The 21,693-nt window shown below is 47.2% G+C and overlaps 1 protein-coding gene across 1 annotated transcript; it reads right to left on the bottom strand.

Annotated features, from left to right (window-relative positions):
- Window positions 1-418: 418 nt before the first annotated feature.
- star (steroidogenic acute regulatory protein) lies at window positions 419-19,701 on the bottom strand. The gene is made up of 7 exons (XM_078206317.1): window positions 19,638-19,701; window positions 15,929-16,042; window positions 12,416-12,543; window positions 7,375-7,533; window positions 4,035-4,219; window positions 2,644-2,737; window positions 419-529 (listed from the first exon to the last, which is right to left on the bottom strand). The coding sequence occupies exons 1-7, from the start codon at window positions 19,699-19,701 to the stop codon at window positions 419-421; spliced, it is 855 nt and encodes a 284-aa protein (XP_078062443.1).
- Between the last annotated feature and the right edge of the window lie 1,992 nt (window positions 19,702-21,693).

Genomic DNA, 21,693 nt, shown 5'->3' with positions numbered 1-21,693 from the left:
ACCCCTAAACTAATCCCAATTGCCCGCATTTGGCCCATATCCCTCTAGACCCATTTTACCCATGTAACTGTCTAAATGCTTTTTAAAAGACAAAATTGTACCTGCCTCTACTACTACCTCTATCACTACCTCTGGCACCTTGTTCCAGACACTCACCACCCTTTGCCTTGAATTGGTACAAGACTAATGCACAAAACCGTTCGGAACAGTGCCTTGGATCAAGCACTGGCTTTGGAAAAGTTTAAGATGTCTGAGGTTGGGGGTTCCTTTCTCTCCTTCAAGAGGGTCATTCACACTGGTCGCAAAATGGATGCTTTTCTTTTTTGAGGCCAGGTCACGCTTCTGATTAAAAAGAAAAAGTCCTGTGTCGAGATGGGATGCTGATCAGAGATAATCCCCACAAATGGTGAATGGAGCTTCAGCAACTGGGGACTGCACTGCTGGAGTCCATGCGACGGCGGAGGTGCTGAGCAAAGTTCGCTTGGCTTTGAGAAAGAACTTGGTCGATGAGGGACTTTGGCAGCCATCCCTAAAACAGTCGAAGAGTAAAGTCATTTAACCAGTCAGATATTACAGCAAAAACCTTCCCCTCAACAAAACGACAGGGGAAAAGGGCGCCAAGCGTTTGCGTGCTATCATCTTTCTTACATGTCAGTTTCAGCATACAGCAGGTTGTTTAGGATGGGGATGAGGAGGAACTTCTTCACTCAGAGGGTGGTGAACCTGTGGAATTCTCCACCACAGAAAGCTGTGGAGGCCAAGTCACTGAACACATTTCAAGAAGGAAATAGATTTTCGGACTGTAAAGGCATTGAGGGGTACGGGGAGAGAGTGGGAGTATGGCATTGAGGTAGAGTATCAGCCATGGTCGCATTGAATGGTGGAGCAGGCTCGATGGGCCGAATGGCCTACCCTAGTTTCTATTTTCTGTGTTTCAGTTAGACGACACAGGAGTCCAAATGTACCAGTTAGTCCCACTCCCCTGCTGTTTCCACGTAGCCCTGCTCGGGACTCAGAGAGAACACCATCTTGTCCAAGACTGGTCACCATGGCTAGAGATGGTTTGCATGTTCTCTTGTTCCCGAGGCTGACATGTTTGGTTACCTTACACTTTCGTCATGGGGATTAATAGGGGCAGCACAGTGGTTAGCTCTGCTGCCTTATAGCGCCAGAGACCCAGGTCTAATTCCCGGCTTGAGTAACTGCCTGTGATTCTGCACGTTCTCCCCGTGTCTGGTTGGGTTTCCTCCCGGTGCTCCAGTTTCTTTCTGAAAGATGTGCTGGTTGGGTGCATTGACCGTGCTAAATTCTCCCTCAGTGTCCCCGAACAGGCGTCAGTGTGTGGTGACTGGGGGATTTTCACAGTAACTTCATTGCAGTGTCAATGTAAGCCTTACTTGTGACATTAATAAATAAACTTTAGTGCTTAATAAAATATTGCACAGCCCATTGGTATGTGTGACTGTTCACTGCTGTGTCATGTTGGCTTCTGATGCTTGTAGCCAGGAGTTTGTACAACAGACTGCAGGGAGAGTGCCTTAAGCTTCAGTCTGAATAGGTAACTTCACTGGGCCATGTTTCTGTGAGGTTAGAGGTAGTTGGAATATTGTTCAGGTCCTGCTCAACTTTCTGAGGAAGTGACCCACTTTTAGTGAAACCTTGAGCAAATACAGGTGACTTTTATTATGGGGGGGGGCGGCGGGTGGGGAGAATAACTTTAGAAACAGGAGCGGGCCATTAAGTCCTATACTAGAATGTTCTGCTGTGTCGTCTGATCATGGCTGCTCTTATCCCTCAACTCCACCTCATCACAGGCGCTCCATATCCTTCATATTGCAACCTACAAAATTCATTTTTGGCCTGGGACGCTGCAGTTCTCCAAGGATACTTCATGGAGCTCCAGGTTTCTCTCCTGAATGGCCTTGTTCTTTATTTGAAGAGGTTCTCCTCTTGTACTCAATCTCACCCACCAGGGCAGATCGGTTCTCTGCACCTACCTCATCAACTCATCTTCATTGCTTAATCAATCAGATTATCCTCTAATCTTCAAAGAAATACAAACCACATGGAGACATCTTCTCCAGATGGAACCCTCCAAATCCTTGCGTCATTCCCTACCTTTCCCCTCTTTCCCCCACCTCAAACTCAAGCCCAGCTCATCAATTGAGCCCCATTCTGCACACTCTTCATTCCTTGTCAGCTCCCATGATTCATTTGAAGATGCGAACCCTGTTAACTGTAAAAGCCTGATCGGAGACTGGGAATTGTCTGCCGGGTTGGTGCAGGGGTTGCTCTGGGCAAGGATCTCTCCAAGACAGGAATCAATTGTTGTTTGAGCTCTTTCCACTATTTCAATGTGACTTCATGAGTTAAGCTCAGAACTTTTTGTCACCCATGCAAAGTTTTGTCATGTCAACTGGTGACGTTTCATTCACATGTAGGTTAATATTGAAAACCTATAATCCAGGACCAGGCTGCCTTGACTAATCCTGCAATCTTGCTGAAAATAGTATCGTTTGCATCAGCCAACTATACATCTCCTGCGTGTGCCCACTGTTCAGTTCCTGGAGAGGTCAAAGGTCTGCACATGGGTGCTCAAATCAACCCCCTGAAGTGTCATCCTGCCATCTTAAGCTGCCTTACCTTCAGATCAATACTGAGGAGCCACGTGAACTTGGTCTTGTTGGGGTTGTCAGCAGAAGGACGAAGGACAATGCAAGTGGGTCCATTCTCAGCCCTGCAGGCAGAACAAGGCATGTCAATACATTTCCACGGCAGGTTGCAAAGTAACACACTTGTACAGGAACCAAACAACACGCAGGAGAATGTGGGAGAGGATTGGAGAAGTCGCCTCACTGAGGATGAGGACTTGTACAACGAGCTTTTCTTGCACGTTGCATTGCGTCCTAACGTCCTTACCTCAATCACCATTTATACTTCATGTATCCTCCAACTGACAAGATACATTTAGACTGAGTCTTTAACACAGTGAAACATCCCAAAACACATCACAGGAGCATTTTTAAAGCCACGCTGGAAGATGATTGGGCAAATGATCTAAAGGCACTTAAGGTAGATATGATGGAGATAGGGAGAAACCGTTCCCCTTAGAAGAGTGGTTAATAACCAGGGGGCATAGACTTAAGGCAAGGAGCAGGGGATTTAGGGCAGCAGTTAGCACTGCTGCCTCACAGCGCCAGTTCGAATCCCGGCTTGGGTCACTGTCTGTGCGGAGTCTGCACGTTCTCCCCGTGTTTGCGTGGGTTTCCCCCGGGTGCTCTGGTTTCCTCCCACACCATAGGTGTGTGGGTTAGGTTGATTGACCGTGCTAAATTAACCCTAGTGTCAGGGGGATTAGCAGAGTAAATATGTGGGGTTACGGGGATAGGGCCTGGGTGGGATTGTGATTGATACAGACTCAATGGGCCGAATGGCCTCCTTCTGCACTCTAGGGATTCTATTCTATGATTTAGAGGGGATTTGACGTAAAATGTTTTCACGCAGAGGGTGGTGGGAATCTGGAACTCATTGCCTGAAAGAGCGGGAGACGCGGGAACATTCAACTTTTAAGGCAAGGGGTGGCACAGTGGCACAGTACTTGGCACTGCTGCCTCACAGTGCCAGGGTTCAATTCCAGCCTCGGGGTGACCGGCTGTGTGGAAGCTGCACGTTCTCCCCGTATCTGCGTGGGTTTCCTCCGGATGCTCTGGTTCCCTCCCACAGTGCACAGACGTGCAGGTTAGGGGGATTGGCCAGGCTAAATTGTCAGGGGAATTAGCAGGGTAAAATGGGGATAAAATGGGGTGAGAATGTTGTTAGTGCAGGATTGATGGGCTGAATGGTCTCCTTCTGCACCATAGGGATTCTATGATTCAGATGAGCACTTGAAAAGCCACAGCATACAAGGGAGGTGGTGGGGGGGGGGTGTAATTTGTAGAATTTTTAGTGTTGTCTGTTTAATTTAGTCATTAAGAACCATGAAAAGGCTTCCCAATCTGTCCCAATCCCCTGGGATGAGAAGGTTGGTGTTTTACCTGATGAAACCGTCCTGTTTGGGCATCATGTCACAGTGGGTGGACATCCCGGCCAGGAAGCAGGTCGAGCCTCGTCTCTTGGAGTAGCGCACACTCACAAAGTCCCTCGGGCTGACGATGTTACCCGCGGTCTTAGCAGATACCTCGTGGGTCACCATCGTCTCCTTGTTGATCTTCTTCAGGATCTGAAAATTTCAGTTTCCGTGAGTGAAGAGGATGAAATTACCCTCCCTGCTTTCAGAATACTGAAAGGCCCGGATAGAGTGGACGTGGGGGAAGGTGTGTCCATTAGTAGGAGAGACTAGGATCCGAGGGCATAGCCTCAGAGTAAAGGGATGACTCTTGGGCGACACGGTGGCACAGTGGTTAGCACTTCTGCCTCACAGCGCCAGGGACCCGAGTTCAATTCCGGCCTTGGGTCACTGTCTATATGGAGTTTGCACATTCTCCCCGTGTCTGCGTGGGTTTCCTCCCACACTCCAAAGATGTGCAGGTTAGATGGATTGGCCATGATAAATTGCCCCAAGTGTCAGGTGGATTAGCAGAGTAAATATATGGGGTTACGGGAAGAGGGCCTGGATGGGATTGTGGTCAGTGCAGACTCGATGGGCTGAATGGCCTCCTTCTGCACTGTAGGGATTCTATGATTTAGAATCGAGATGAGGAGGAATTTCTTCAGCCAGAGAGTGGTGAATCTGTGGAACTCTTTGCCACAGAAGGCTGTGGAGGCCAGGTCATTGAGTGTCTTTAAGACAGAGATAGATAGGTTCTTGATTGGTAAGGATATCAAGGGTTATGGGGAGAAGGCAGGAGAATGGGGATGAGAAAAATATCAGCCATGATCGAATGGCGGAGTAGACTCGATGGGCTGAATGGCCTAATTCTGCTCCCTACATCTTATGGTCTTGTGGTCTAAACCCAACATAATTTTGACCGCCTGTATTAAATCTCTCCTTAACCTGGCCCTTGCCTTCTTTCTGAAGGTCCTGTCTGACTGGTGGAATTCACCCAGTGAGCTTGCAGTCCGGATCTCAGAGTTACAGCAATCAGCTTTGAATGGAAATTAAAACTGAGACTTCTTTTGCAGAACAATGTTTACAGGAGTTGCTGTGGATTCGCAGCTCCCTGAAAGATCTAAAAATCTAACAGTGCCATGTCTCACCAATAAATAACACTATAGTTATATAATAGCTCGATAATCTAACAGCTCTCTATATCCAACAAATAGCTCCATGGCAGCACCATGGCACAGTGGGTAGAGCATAAGAACTAGGAGCAGGAGTAGGCCATCTGGCCCCTCGAGCCTGCCCCGCCATTCAATAAGATCATGGCGGATCTTTTTGTGGACTCAGCTCCACTTACCCGCCCGCTCACCATAACCTTTAATTCCGTTACTGTTCAAAAATTTATCGATCCTTGCCTTCATTCAACGAGGTAGCCTCAACTGCTTCACGGGGCAGGGAATTCCACAGATTCACAACCCTTTGGGTGAAGAAGTTCCTCCTCAACTCAGTCCTAAATCTGCTCCCCAAAGCACTGCTGCCTTACAATGCCAGGGAGCCGAGTTCGATTCCCAGTTTGGGTCACTGTCTGTGTAGAGTCTGCACGTTCTCCCCGTGTCCAAGTGGGTTACTTCCGGGTGCTCCCGTTTCCTCCCACAGTCCGAAAGACGTGCTGGTTCGGTGCATTGGCCATGCTAAATTCTTCCTCAATGTACCCAAACAGGCGCCGAGTGTAGCGACTAGGGGATTTTCACAGTAACTTCATTGCAGTGTTAATGTCAACCTACTTGTGACAAATAAATAAACTTGAAACTTTAAAACTTAAAAAAAAACTTTCAACTATATGGGACGGGCAGTGAGGGAATTGGGAGCAAGGTGGGACCAGAGGAGGACAAAACATCAAATGAAAATTGGGAAAGTCAGGTTTTAAAAGAAATTAATTCTGCCGATCTGGCTGTCGCTACCAAGGGCAGCTTTTATTGTCCATTCCTGTTGGCCCTGGAGTGGTGTCCTGCTCTTTAGAAACACTCTCCAAAGTATATCTGGTATGCCTGTATCCCTTCAGTCCCCAATTTAAACTGTACAACCCACGGGCGGTACATTGTTTCAGCAGCAAAAACCTGGCTATGAAGTCCATTTGTACTTCCACTTTGGACCTTTGACGATTGAGACAAACTTGTGAATCAAAATGATTGGAAAGAATGGACAGACAGACACTTACACTGCACATTACACAGCCACCTCACAATCCTCATGGCACGCGAGGTACTTCAGGAGTGTGGTCACTGTTGTAACTGAGGAAAGGCAGCAGCCAATTTATACACAGCAAGATCCCACTAAACGGCAATGCGGTAATGGCCGGCTGAAACTGCCTTTTTGTTGATGTTTGACCGAGGGATAAATATTGTCCAGCACACCGGGGGGAGCTCCCCAGTGGTGGCCGCGCAATCATTTCCACCCACCTCAGCAGACATCTAATCTGTAAGACCAGCGCTCTGGCAGTGCAGCACTCCCTCAGTGTCACACCGGAGTGGCGGCCTGGGGATTCTTGTGCTCAAGCTCTGACACATTGATCCCAGCACTCGGGCTGAACCTCACTGCAACTTTGCTTTGGTTGTCTGTTTTGCAAGTCGTGGTGGGCTTAATTGGATCCCCATTGGAATGTTGAAGCATGAAACGTTATATCAGAACTTTCTCAGAAGACCAAGGAAATTTGGAATGTCCGCTATGACTCTCACCAACATTTACAGATGCACCATAGAAAGCATTCTTTCTGGTTGTATCACAGCTCGGTATGGGGCTCCCGCTCTGTCCAAGACCGCAAGGAACTACGAAAGGTTGTGAATGTAGCCCAATCCATCACGCAAACCAGCCTCCCATCCATTGACTCTGTCTACACTTCCTGCTGCCTCGTCAAAGCAGCCAGCACAATTAAGGACCCCACGCACCCAGGACATTCTGTCTTCCACCTTCTTCCGTTGGGAAAAAGTTACAAAAGTCTGAGGTCATGGACTCAAGAACAGCTTCTTTCCTGCTGCCATCAGACTTTTGAATGGATCTACCTCGCATTAAGCTTATCTTTCTCTTCATACTAGCTAAGACTAACACTACATTCTGCACTGTTGTGTTTCCTTCTCGATGTGCGGTATGCTTTGTATAGCGCGCAAGAAACAATACTTTTCACTGTATACTATATTTATTTATTAGTCACAAGTAGGCTTACATTATTACTGTAATGAAGTTACTGTGACAATATATGTGACAATAATAAATCAAATCAAATCAAATATCAGACCTGGTTCAGTGGGTGTTACAGGTGCCCTGGTGTCAGATCTTACCTTCACCTCTTTAACATTTGGGTTCCACTCTCCCATTTGCTCAATCTTGTCAAACAGTTCGCTGTAGAGAAGTTCAGACGGCTTGTCCATCACCACCTCGAGCTTGAATACTTTGCCAATATCTGGAAGCATTTTGCTCACCACTTTATCACCATTGGCCTGTTAAAAATTCAACACGTCAGATTCTTCACTTAATTAAAGCATAATGACAAGGAAGGGCCGTTCAGCCCCTCTAGCCTGCTCCACCATTCCATTACATCACCATTGGTTGCTTCAACTCTAATTGCCTGCCTTATTTCCCATATCCCTGCCTTCCCGGAACTCTCTCAAACTCCAATTGTGTCCGCACCCATAATGGATGAGTGGGTTTCAGATCACGACTACGCTTTGTGTGAGAAAGGGAATGTATGCCCCGACCTTCTGACTGGATTGGTGAGAGAGGAGATGGCTTCATGAGAGCTTCTTCCCTCGTACACCATGAGTGTCCGTGGGGAGAAGCTGTAACTTTTACTAATTAAAATACTTAGAGATGACAAAGTGTAATTCTTTTAACCCCTCTGGTCAGAGATCCAGGTGGACACCTGTCTTCTGGCTTTCAAACAGCCTTATAGAACAGTACAGCACAGAACAGGCCCCTCGGCCCACGATGTTGTGCCGAGCTTTATCTGAAACCAAGATCAAGCTATCCCACTCCCTATCATCCTGGTGTGCTCCATGTGCCTATCCAATAACCGCTTAAATGTTCCTAAAGTGTCTGACTCCACTATCACTGCAGGCAGTCCATTCCACACCCCAACCACTCTCTGCATAAAGAACCTGCCTCTGATATCCTTCCTATATCTCCCACCATGAACCCTATAGTTATGCCTCCTTGTAATAGCTCCATCCACCCGAGGAAATAGTCTTTGAACGTTCACTCTATCTATCCCCTTCATCATTTTATAAACCTCTATTAAGTCTCCCCTCAGCCTCCTCATCTCCAGAGAGAACAGCCCTAGCTCCCTCAACCTTTCCTCATAAGACCTACCCTCCAAACCAGGCAGCATCCTGGTAAATCTCCTCTGCACTCTTTCCAGCGCTTCCACATCCTTCTTATAGTGAGGTGACCAGAACTGCACACAATATTCCAAATGTGGTCTCACCAAGGTCCTGTACAGTTGCAGCATAACCCCACGGCTCTTAAACTCCAACCCCCTGTTAATAAAAGCTAACACACTATAGACCTTCTTCACAGCTCTATCCACTTGAGTGGCAACCTTTAGAGATCTGTGGATATGGACCCCAAGATCTCTCTGTTCCTCCACAGTCTTCAGAACCCTACCTTTGACCCTGTAATCCACATTTAAATTAGTCCTACCAAAATGAATCACCTCACATTTATCAGGGTTAAACTCCATTTGCCATTTTTCAGCCCAGCTTTGCATCCTATCTATGTCTCTTTGCAGCCTACAACAGCCCTCCATCTCATCCACTACTCCACCAATCTTGGTGTCATCAGCAAATTTACTGATCCACCCTTCAGCCCCCTCCTCTAAGTCATTAATAAAAATCACAAAGAGCAGAGGACCAAGCACTGATCCCTGTGGCACTCCGCTAGCAACCTGCCTCCAGTCCAAAAATTTTCCATCCACCACCACCCTCTGTCTTCGATCAGATAGCCAGTTACCTATCCAATCGGCCAACTTTCCCTCTATCCCACACCTCCTTACTTTCATCATAAGCCAACCATGGGGGGGACCTTATCAAACGCCTTACTAAAATCCATGTATATGACATCAACTGCCCTACCTTCATCAACACACTTAGTCACCTCCTCAAAAAATTCAATCAAATTTGTGAGGCACGACTTGCCCTTCACGAATCCGTGCTGACTATCCCGGATTAATCCGCATCTTTCTAAATGGTCGTAAATCCCATCCCTAACGACCTTTTCCATCAATTTACCAACCACCGAAGTAAGACTAACCGGTCTATAATTACCAGGGTCATTTCTATTCCCTTTCTTAAACAGAGGAACAACATTCGCCACTCTCCAGTCCTCTGGCACCATCCCCGTGGACAGTAAGGACCCAAAGATCAAAACCAAAGGCTCTGCAATCTCATCCCTTGCCTCCCAAAGAATCCTAGGATATATTTCATCAGGCCCAGGGGACTTATCGACCTTCAGTTTATTCAAAACTGCCAGGGCATTCTCCCTCCGAACATCTATTTCCTCCAGCCTATTAGCCTGTAACACCTTCTCTTCCTCAAAAACATGGCCCCTCTCCTTGGTGAACACTGAAGAAAAGTATTCATTCATCACCTTGCCTATCTCTACTGACTCCATACACAAGTTCCCACTACTGTCCTTGACCGGCCCTAACCTCACCCTGGTCATTCTTTTATTCCTCACATAAGAGTAAAAAGCCTTGGGGTTTTCCTTGATCCGACCCGCCAAGGACTTCTCATGTCCCCTCCTAGCTCTCCTAAACCCCTTTTTCAGCTCATTCCTTGCTAACTTGTAACCCTCAATCGAGCCATCTGAACCTTGTTTCCTCATCCCTACATAAGCTTCCCTCTTCCTTTTCACAAGACATTCCACCTCTTTCGTGAACCATGGTTCCCTCACTCGGCCATTTCCTCCCTGTCTGACAGGGACATACCTATCAAGGACACCCAGTATTTGTTCCTTGAAAAAGTTCCACTTTTCATTAGTGCCTTTCCCTGACAGTTTCTGTTCCCATCTTATGCCCCCTAATTCTTGCCTAATCGCATCATAATTACCTCTCCCCCAATTGTAAACCTTGCCCTGCCGTACGGCCCTATCCCTCTCCATTGCAATAACAAAAGACACCGAATTGTGGTCACTATCTCCAAAGTGCTCTCCCACAACCAAATCTAACACTTGTTCAACACCGGTTCATTTCCCGGTTCATTATCTCAGGGAAAGTGACTTATTTCCTGGTAGATTCCAGCCTCCAATTTCAGAGGGGGGGAACAAGAGAGGGACTGCTCTCTAACAACTCGAAGCAACATCTAAGCTTGAGGTTCTCTGTGTAAGCCTAGCTCCACCCAGTGTAATTCTTAACAACTATCCATCTCTTTAGTTCCAACTTAAGCAATATCCCCATCGACATAAATCCCTAATGGGTATACACCATTAATGTGGTGTCACTTTACAGGCTCTGCAATGTTGGACGTGAATGATCGGATAGATCTAGTGATCTCTAGCCCCTGATGTCTGGTTTACTGGGTCGATGATTCAAGGGGTGAGGGGGGTGGTGGTTACAGGAGGCAACTTTATCGAGTGTTTGTTTGGTATCTTCACACACTTCTTCCTCTCTGGGGAATAGTGAGCGAGTGTTAGAAGGCTGATCATTAACCCTGTTTGAACCGACGGCTCCGGGGGTGGCACTTTGACTTGGAACTTCTGGCTCAGAGGTGGGGAACGCAGCCCACTGAGCCACAAGACCTTCTCATTCAACATGTGGACATGTTGAGGACCAGTGAATTACATTGAACTTACAGCACAGAACGAGGCCAGTGAGCGGGGTCTGCGATGGAATGTATGGTCCACACGGGACTCTCAACTCTCTCCATCAAAATTCACATTCTACTCCTTTCAAACAGGGCTGGCACTAACCAGGGTTTAACAGAGTGAAGGGAACCAGTTCATTTGGGTCGATGCTCTCTCTCTCTCTCTGTCTAATGTTCACTGAACAAGTTAAGTTTAATTCAGCTGTCAGAACATTTATTGCTTTGGCATTGCATCTGTGATGATACTGTGCCTCTAAGAAATGTATTTTAGTCCTGTTTCTGTTTTAACAGTCTGTTCTAACCAGTGCCGCTGGGTCTGTACCCGGCAGCCTCTGTTGTTGCTGCAGCAGCATAATTGCTCCTAATTGCTAGAATGTTTGTTTTAACCTGAACTAATGCTGTTCTGCTGATTTTAGTGATTTCCCCTGTGCCTTTGCAGAGCAGGGCTTGATTTGGCTGATTGACATCAGGTGATTGGGTGGAGCTAGGCTTACACAGAGAACTCAAGCTGAGATGCTGCTTCTAGTTGTGAGAGAGCAGTCCCTCTCCTGTCCCCCCTCTCTGAAGCTGGAGACTGGACTCTGCCAGGAAATAAGTCTCTTACTCTGAGATTCTGCTGTCTGAGAGTCAGAAGACAGGTATCTATCTGGATCTCTGTCCAGAGGTGTTAAAAGGCTGGAAATCTAGCATCCATGGGAGCATATTGGTTTTTGGTGCTAACTGATTCTGAAGAAGGGATTTATGTCAATAGGGACATTGTTTAAATTGGAACAATAGAGATGGATAGTTGTGAAGAATTATACTTTGTCATGTTTAAATATTTTAATTGGTAAAAGTTATGCTAATTCTTTTGTTTATTCTGTGTTCTTGAATAAAGTTTGTTTGATAAAAGCTCCCTAGTGGGTCACTTGAATCGTACCTGGCGTCAAACACCTTATGCTCACCCTAATGCCAAAATCAAATATGAAAGTTTGGGTCTAGACTCACTGCATAATATTCTTAGGAGTTTCTGGTCTGGTCCCTAACAGATCTCACGTCTCTTGCCCACTTTCTCCACTGTAAACACGGGGGTTTTGACGAGTGGTGACTTTTTGTCCTCCAATTGCAGTCAGCTGTATCTTCCAGGCAACATCAGCTGCCTGCTTTGATTGATTCCCTTCCTTGAAGGTAAGGTCTTGGCTGATGGGGCGGCACGGTGGCACAGTGGTCAGCACTGCTGCCTCACAGCGCCAGGGACCCGGGTTCGATTCCCGGCTTGGGTCACTGTCTGTGTAGAGTCTGCTCGTTCTCCCCGCGTCTGCGTGGGTTTCCTCCGGGTGCTCCGGTTCCCTCCCATAGTCCGAAGCTGTGCAGGGTTAGGTTGCTAAATTGCCCCTTTGTGTCAGGGGGACTAGCTGGGGTAAATGCATGGGGTTACGGGGCTAGGCCCTGGGTAGGATTGTGGTTGATGTAGGCTCGATGGGCCGAATGGCCTCCTCCTGCACCGTAGGGATTCTAGGATTCGGAATGTGAGAAGAGAACTTACTGCCTCGATCTCTGTCTTCCACCCACTTGCATCCCGAAGAATGGAGATGCATTTGTGAAGAGCTTCCTCACCCTGTTTCACGTAAGCCATTTCTGCGTCTGAATACGGCTTCTCCTCAAGTCGGCAACCTCATTGTGGAGTGGGGAGAGAGGGAGGTGGCAGGGGGAGAGAGAAAAAGCAAAATAAAACAATGCTTAAGACAGGCTTTGAGAAGAAAAGAATGGTTCGCCCCCATTTACTCGGTCGGGTCTGAATAGAAATATCAGCGGCATTATCCAAGGTTGCAAGATGGGCTGGTGCTCTGTACCCCAGCATCTCTGCACAGTCAGTCCGAGTGTAGGACCCTCGTGTCCGACGCATTATTGGGACAGCAAAATGGGAAATCCACCATCTGGGATTGTTCCATTTTTACATCTGTTGTCTCCTACTGATTAGGACACAGATTTCCAAACTGATGATTCTTCCTTGTCTGATCAAACTAACTTCAACAAGCTCAACCGAATTCATGAATGAAATAAAATAAACCAATGGGAGGATGGCCGAGTGGTCTAAGGAGCCGGACTCAAAGGAATGTGATTCCTTTCCTTGTGTAAGCCTGCTGAATACTGGTCCTTTCCTCAGGGTGGTTGCGTTCAAGTCCTACTCCTGACATTTTCCTTTATGGTGGCACAGTGGTTAGCACTGCTGCCTCACAGCGCCAGGGACCCGGGTTCGATTCCCAGCCTCGGGTCACTGTCTGTGTAGAGTTTGCACGTTCTGCCCGTGTCTGCGTGGGTTTCCTCCGGGTTCTCCGGTTTCCTCCCACAGTCAGGAAGACGTGCCGGTTCGGGTGCATTGGCCGTGCTAAATTCTCCCTCAGTGTACCCGAACAAGCGCCAGAGTGTTAATGTAAGCCTACTTGTGATGCTAATAAATAAACTAAACTAAACGTGTATCTTATCTGAAACGCTGCGTCCAAAGGCGTGAGGTGGCACAGTGGTTAGCACTGCTGCCTCACAGCGTCAGGGACCTGGGTTCGATTCCCGGCTTGGGTCACTGTCTGTGTGGAGTTTGCACGTTCTCCCCATGTCTGCATGGGTTTCCTCCCGTTTCCTCCCACAGTCAGAAAGACGTGCGGGTTAGGTGCATTGGCCGTGCTAAATTCTCCCTCAGTGTACCCGAACAGGCGCCGGAGTGTGGCGACCAGGAGATTCTCACAGTAACTTCATTGCAGTGTTAATGTAAGCCTTACTTGTGAAACAAATGAAAATAAATTAAAAATAAGAATGGATAGGATGGGAGTGCAATTTGACATTGAACTCTTGCATCATGGGAGGAGGCTATTCGGCCAATTGTGTCTGTGCTATCCCTTTACAAGAATGATCCAATTCAACCCACTGCCCATCCCTTTTCACGTTGACCTGAAATTCCTGTTCTTTTTGAGCGTGTATCTTATAGTCTGTTGAAAATTCTTACTGTGGATTATAACGGAAGCACTCTAGCCCGTTGGTGAAGTTATTATCATCTGGCCACCCGAATTATTGACAGAGAATGTATCGAATGGAAAGCAGCCATTCAGCCCAAACTTGCTGGTGTTTCTGCTCCATATAAGCCCCCTCCCTCTACATCTCCTCCCCCACCACCCTATCCTTCCATTCCTTTCTCCCTCATGTGTTTATTCAGCTTCCCTTTCAATCCATCTCTTCACCTCAACTACTCCCAGTGGGAGCGCGATCCGCCTTCCCCCTACTCCCTCCCTCGGTAAAGAACTCTCTCCTCAATTCTTTATCAGATTTACTGATGACCATCTTATATTTATTGCCCTCAGTTTTGGTCTCCTGTGCCGGTGGGAGTTTGTCCCTGGCGTCCACAGCCCTTCAGGCCACCCTCCATGTCTTCTCTTTCCTGGAGAAACCACTCTGAGCTTCTTCCATCTCCCTTCTTCGGTATCACCCCGTCTGTGCCTGGTATCAGTCTCTTGTGAATCTTTTTCATACCTTTGGTCTGAAATAGGTCTGGCGAGCGCATTCTTTGATTTGATTTTGATTTATTATTGTCACATGTATTGGTATACAGTGGAAAGTATTGCTTCTTGCACACTATACAGACAAAGCATACCGTTCATAGAGAAGGAAAGGAGAGAGTGCAGAATATAGTGTTACAGTCATAGAGTCATAGAGGTTTACAGCATGGAAACAGGCCCTTCGGCCCAACTTGTCCATGCCGCCCTTTTTTTTTAAACCCCAAAGCTAATCCCAATTGCCTGCGTTTGGCCCATATCTCTCCATACCCATCGTACCCATGTAACTGTTTAAATGCTCTTTAAAAGACAAAATTGTACCTGCCTCTACTACTACCTCTGGCAGCTTGTTCCAGACACTCACCACTCTGTGTGAAAACATTGCCCCTCTGGACCCTTTTGTATCTCTCCCCACTCACGTTAAACTAATGCCCTCTAGTTTTAGGCTCCTCTACCTTTGGGAAAAGATATTGACTATCTAGCTGATCTGTGCCCCTCATTATTTTATAGACCTCTATAAGATCACCCCTCAGCCTTCTACGCTCCAGAGAAAAAAGTCCCAGTCTATCCAGCCTCTCCTTATAACTCAATCCATCAAGTCACAGTAGCATCCTAGTAAATCTCTTCTGCACTCTTTCTAGTTTAATAATATCCTTTCCATAATAGGGTGACCAGAACTGTACACAGTATTCCAAGTCATTTCTAGGGTGTAGAGAAAGATCAACTTAATGCGAGGGAAGTCCATTCAAAAGTCTGACAGCAGCAGGGAAGAAGCTGTTCTTGAGCCGGTTGGTACGTGACCTCAGACTTTTGTATCTTTTTCCCGAAGGAAGAAGGTGGAAGAGAGAATGTCCTGGGTGCATGGGGTCCTTAATTATGCTGGATGCTTTGCTGAAGCAACGGGAAGTGTAGACAGAATCAATGGATGGGAGGCTGGTTTGCGTGATGGATTGGGCTACATTCACGACCTTTTGTAGTTTCTTGCGGTACATTCGGCTGTTAACCAAAAGGTTGGTGGTCTGCCAGCATCATTAAGGACCCCAAGTATCCCGGACATTCTCTCTCCCACCTTCTTCCGTCGGGAAAAAGATACAAAAGATACAAAAGTCTGAGGTCACGTACCAACCGACTCAAGAACAGCTTCTTCCCTGCTGCTGTCAGACTTTTGAATGGACTTACCTTGCATCAAGCTGATCTTTCTCTACACCTGAGCTATGACTGTAACACTCCATTCTGCACTCTCTCCTTCTCTATGAATGGTATGCTTTGTATAGCGTGCAAGAAACAATACTTTTCACTGTAAACTAATACATGTGACAATAATAAATCAAATCAAATCAAAATGCCTCATAATTTTGTAGACCTCAATCCATTCTGCAAAGTTTATTTTTCCAGTTTTTATTTCCAAGTTTATCAGTTTTGTCTTTGGGGAATACTGAAAATGGATCCGAAAACCATGAATGAAACAGTAAAACCATGAGTGAACACCAAGGATTCCAAGCGTGCATACTCACTGATTAAAGAGCTCCTTCTGCGAACCTGGTTGACCCAGGCGCTGGGTCCTTGGTGCTGCAGTCGAATGTGATTCAGTTTCTGTCCGAGGGCTGCCACAGCTGAGTGTCTCAAACCTGGACACCAAGAAGACGAGGAAGAATGGTTACGCCTTACGCACGGAATCTTAAACCAAAAATCCCGCCACTCTAGGACAGTGAACACTGCAACGTCCCAATCACCGAGTAGGGAACAACTCCAATCTCCTCATTTCCCCCGCCACCCTCCCCCCCCCCCCCCCCCCCCCAAAAAAAATCTCAGTCACATTGTGGAGCACCCCCCTTGTCCAGTAAGGTCACCCCTTTGACATAACGATGCGTGTTACACAGTCAGGGCAATGGGACTGGATTGGAGAACTGTACATCACACTGTTCCAGACACTCACCATCCTCTGTGTGAAAAAATTGCCCCTCTGGACCCTTCTGTATCTCTCCCCTCTCACCTTAAACCAATGCCCTCTAGTTTTAGACTCCCCTACCTTTGGAAAAAGGTGTTGACTATCCAGCTGATCTGTGCTCCTCATTATTTTATAGACCTCTATAAAATCACCCCTCAGCCTTCTATGCTCCAGAGAAAAAAGTCCCAGTCTATCCAGCCTCTCCTTATAACTCAATCCATCAAGTCACGGTAGCATCCTAGTAAATCTCTTCTGCACTCTTTCTAGTTTAATAATATCCTTTCTATAATGGGGTGACATCACACCACCCAAACTGGATTTACCTATCCATACAATCATATAATCCCTGTGGGAATTTGGCCCATCGAGTCTGTACCAACCACAATCCCACCCAGGCCCTATTCCCGTAACCCCACACATCTCCCCTAGCTAATCCCCATGACACTAAGGGGCAATGTAGCATGGCCGTCCACCTAACCTACACATCTTTGGACTGTGGGAGGAAACTGGAGCACCCGGAGGAAACCCATGCGCTCACGGGGAGAATGTGCAAACTCCACACAGACAGCGACCCGAGGCCAGAATTGAACCTGGGTCCCTGGCGCTGTGAGACAGCAGTGCTAAGCACTGTGCCACTGTGCCGCCCTGTCCAGGGGACAGTAAGGTGGGTTGTGTTTTTGCTGGCCCCTTCTTTCCTTGAGGGCGTTAAGAGACAACATCATCCCAGCTTTAATGCAGTTTAATTAATGTTGAAGAAAACACACTAGCACAGGAGGAGGCCATTCAGTCCCCCCTCTCCCCAAGCCATTCCAACATATTATTAAACTATGGCTGATCGGTCTGTCAAGTCCATGTGATCCCTCTCCCTTGACACCCTTATCAAGAAGAAAATTGTTCATGTAACGCGTGGAAGTATCAGTGGACACCAGCACTCACAGCTTCGTTGGGAGTGGAAGCAAGAGTTCCAGGTTTCCATTCCCCTTCCGAGTGTAGGAGTGCTCTGAGATTTTATTCCTATGTGGCCTTGGATTGGACTGTAAGATATATTACCCACCCATTCTGAATTTCCCCACCAGACACAGTAGATTCGCCTCCCTATCGACTCAATCCAACCTCTTTTCTTGATTTAAGGATCTGGATCAGATTTAACTTGCAACCACCTACATTCAAGCCAGCACAGGGAAGTGTATGGAGCCTGATACTTTCCTCAGGGGAGCCACTTGTCAAATGCCCAGTGGGGACTGGCTGAGACCAAAGACATTGGGTAATTACAGCCACAGACTTGCGTTGGTTCCCTTTACGGGGTTACTCATCCAAGTGACGCTTAAACAAAACTGAGAACCGGGTGCTCTAATAATTAACCAAAGAACAAAGAACAGTACAGCAGAGGAACAGGCCCTTCGGCCCACCAAGCCTTTCCAAACTAGAGACCTTTTGCCTCTACACGGTCTGTATCCATCTATTCCCTGCCTAAAATAGCCAAACAATTTGAAGGAGTGTTGTGGGATAGACCAAACTCCACTTTCCAAAGCTCAGCAAGGTTTCTCGGTTCAATATTCTGTGTCACAGTGAGCTGAGGGAGTGGAGAAAAATATTGAAGAGTCCACTGTGGCGGCACGGTGGTCAGCACTGCTGCCTCACAGCGCCAGGGACCCGGGTTCGATTCCCGGCTTGGGTCACTGTCTGTGCGGAGTTTGAACATTCTCCCTGTGTCTGCGTGGGTTTCCTCCGGGTGCTCCAGTTCCCTCCCACAGTCTGAAAGACATGCTGGTTAGGGTGCATTGACCCGAACAGGCGCCGGAGTGTGGCGACTAGGGGATTTTCACAGTAACTTCATTGCTGTGTTAATGTAAGCCTACTTGTGACACTAATAAATAAACTTGTGGTGTCCCGGGGTTCGTCTTTGGGGAGTTGCAGAGGTGCCACCGGTTGGAGATTTCCTACATTGATGCGAGGCAGCTGAAAGCCTGACAAGCATAAGACTGTAAGATGTAGGAGCAGAACTAGGCCATTCGGCCCATCGAGTCTGCTCTGTCATTCAATGAGATCATGATTGATCTGATGTGATAATCCTTAATTCGGCTTTCCCTCCTTATCTCCATAATCCTTGATTCCCTTACTGATTAAAAATCTGTCTATTGCGGCCTTGAATATACTTAACGACCCAGCCTCTACAGCTCTCTGCGGTAAAGCATTCCACAGATTCACTCCCCTCTGAGAGAAGAAATTCCTCCCATTCCTGTTTTAAATGGGTAACCCCCTTACTCTGAGATTCTGCCCTCTGATCCTCGACTCTCCTACAAGGGGAAACAACCTCTCAGCATCTACCCTGTCAAACCCCCTGAGAATCCGCAATGTCTCAAGCGGTTAGTGTCACTCAGAATCCTTGTGGTAGGACATTGATAAATACACTCTGATAGAGGCAAACCTCATCGGCTCAGTGACGTGAATGACAAGAACAGTCTTGGCAGCGACTGTCAAATGAATGGGAAGTGACAACAGCTTACGGAAGGAAGCTCATGTTAACTTCTTTCTCACTATGACAATCATAGAATCCCTATTGTGCAGAAGGAGGCCATTCAGCCCATTGAATTTACACTGAATCTCTGACAGAGATCTTATCCTCTCCCTCGAACCCCCACACATTCACCATGGCTAATCCATCTAACCTCCACATAGAATCATAGAATTCCTACAGTGCAGAAGGAGGCCATTTGGCCCATCGAGCCTGCACCGACAACAATCCCACCCAGGCCCTATCCCTATTTACCCTAGCTAGTCCCCTTGACACCAATGGACAATTTAGCATGGCCAATCCACCTAACCTTCACATCTTTAGAGAGTGGGAGGAAACCGGAGCACCCGGAGGAAACCCACGCAGACACGGGGAGAACGTGCAAACTCCACACAGATAGTGACCCAAGGCCGGAATTGAGCCCGGGTCCCTGGCACTGTGAGGCAACAGTGCTAACCACTGTGCCAGCGTAGACACCCTTTACCACTGTGTCACTGTGCCGCACATCTTTGGACTGTGGGAGAAAACACACAGGTTTAAAGAGGGAAACTTTCTAAAAGCACGAACCACATTTCGTGGTGCCAAAATCCTTTGGTTTTCGAGTTCTTTGAGTGCTGAAACCCCAAGGTCAATTCCAAATCCTCCCCAGCCCCTTTCAACAATCTGCATTCGCCTGGCACATCATAATGGATTACAGCAGACTAGTTCTACCAGTTCATTCCCACTTAAACCTATGGGAATAATTCCTCTTCCTAATTACCTGTTAGAGTTCGGAAATGCTGGTAAGAGATCGCTGCGCAGAGCTTGAAGGTGGCTGGTATCATCTTGTGTCTGTGTTACTTCTTCACTCGAATCCTCTGGTGTCCGCTGTCAGCGGCTGGTTTTATTCACCCTGCGAAGGACACACTGATGTCAGGGCCTTAATTAATTGGTGTGACCAGAGCAATGTCAAGAACACTCCTGACAGCGAGGCTGAAATGCCAGGAGTATTCATCAAATTAACCTGCGTCATTTCTCCAGCTGCAATAAAGTTTTACTGCCGTTCATTAACGCGCACATCACCATATCCCTCACTAAGTTGAGCCTGAGAGATCCGGCTGCTCCCTCTTTGGCATCCAGTCAGAAAGCTGCCCGTTGATGTACAGGATGCACAACAGCCCGCGTTTCACACTCTCGTTCTTTTACACCATCGTGTTCAATCTCAGCCAAGTTCCCCCTTTGCACAAGTCAGCATGACACACCCAGAACGTGTCCCATGTGAAACATAGAAACTAGAAGCAGGAGGAGGCCATTCGGCCCTTCGAGCCTGCTCCACCATTCATTCTGATCATGGCTGATCATCCAATTCAATATCCTGATTCCCCCCCTTCCTTCCATATCCCTTGATTCCTTTAGCCCCAAGAGCTATATCGAATTTCTTCTTGAAGTCACACAACATTTTGTCCTCAACTACTTTCTGTGGGAGTGAATTCCACACACTCACCACTCTCTGGGTGAAGAAATTTCTCCTCACTTCAGTCCGAAATGGTTTATCCCTTATCCTCAAACTATGACCCCTAGTTCTGGACTCCCTTACCATTGGGAACATTCTTTCTGAATCTACCCTGTCTAACCCTGTTGGAATTTTATAGGTTTCTATGAGATCCCCTCTCACTCTTCTAAACTCCAGTGAATATAATCCTAACCGACTTAGTCTTTCCTCATATGACAGACCTGCCACCTCAGGAATCAGCCTGGTAAACCATCACTGTACTCCCTCTACAGCAAGGTGTAATACAACCAAATCCTTCCTCAGATAAGGACACCAAAACTGCACACAGTACTCCAGGTGTGGCCTCACTTTGCGACTGGATCCTGAACTTCCTAACTCACAGACCACAATCAGTAAGGATAGGCAACAACATCTCCTCCATGATCATCCTCAACACCGGTGCCCCACAAGGCTGTGTTCTCAGCCCCCTACTATACTCCTTATACACCTGTAACTATGCGGCCAAATTCCCCTCCAACTCGATTTTCAAGTTTGCTGACGACACCACCGTAGTGGGACAGATCTCAAACAATGATGAGACAGAGTACAGGAATGAGATAGAGAATCTGGTGAACTGGTGCGGCAACAATAATCTCTCCCTCAATGTCAACAAAACGAAGGAGATTGTCGTCGACTTCAGGAAGCGTAAAGGAGAACATGGGGATGAAGTAGAAAAGGTCGAGAGCTTCAGGTTTTTAGGTGTCCAGATCACTAACAACCTGTCCTGGTCCCCCCAATGCCGACACTATAGTTAAGAAAGCCCATCAATGCCTCTACTTTCTCAGAAGACTAAGGAAATTTGGCATGTCAGCTTCAACCCTCACCAACTTTTACAGATGTACCATAGAAAGCATTCTTTCTGGTTGTATCACAGCTTGGTATGGCTCGTGCTCTGCCCAAGGCCACAAGGAACTACAAAAGGTCGTGAATGTAGCCCAATCCATCACGCAAACTAGCCTCCCATCCATTGACTCTGTCTACACTTCCCGCTGCCCTGGCCAAGCAGCCAGCATAATTAAGGACCCCACACACCCCGGACATTCTCTTTTCCAGTTATTTCCTTCGGGAAAAGAAACAAAAGTCTGAGGTCACGTACCAACCGACTCAAGAACAGCTTCTTCCCTGCTGCTGTCAGACTTTTGAATGGACCTACCTCGCATTAAGTTGATCTTTCTCTACACCCTAGCTATGACTGTAACACTACATTCTGCACTCTCTCCTTTCCTTCTCTATGAATGGTATGCTTTGTCTGTATAGCGCACAAGAAACAAGACTTTTCACTGTA

The sequence above is a fragment of the Mustelus asterias genome, unplaced genomic scaffold (genome assembly GCF_964213995.1).
Source record: "Mustelus asterias unplaced genomic scaffold, sMusAst1.hap1.1 HAP1_SCAFFOLD_1431, whole genome shotgun sequence".
In the NCBI taxonomy this organism is placed as follows: domain Eukaryota; kingdom Metazoa; phylum Chordata; class Chondrichthyes; order Carcharhiniformes; family Triakidae; genus Mustelus; species Mustelus asterias.
Note: the sequence above shows the minus strand (reverse complement) of the source record. Positions and strands in the feature narration are given on the sequence as shown.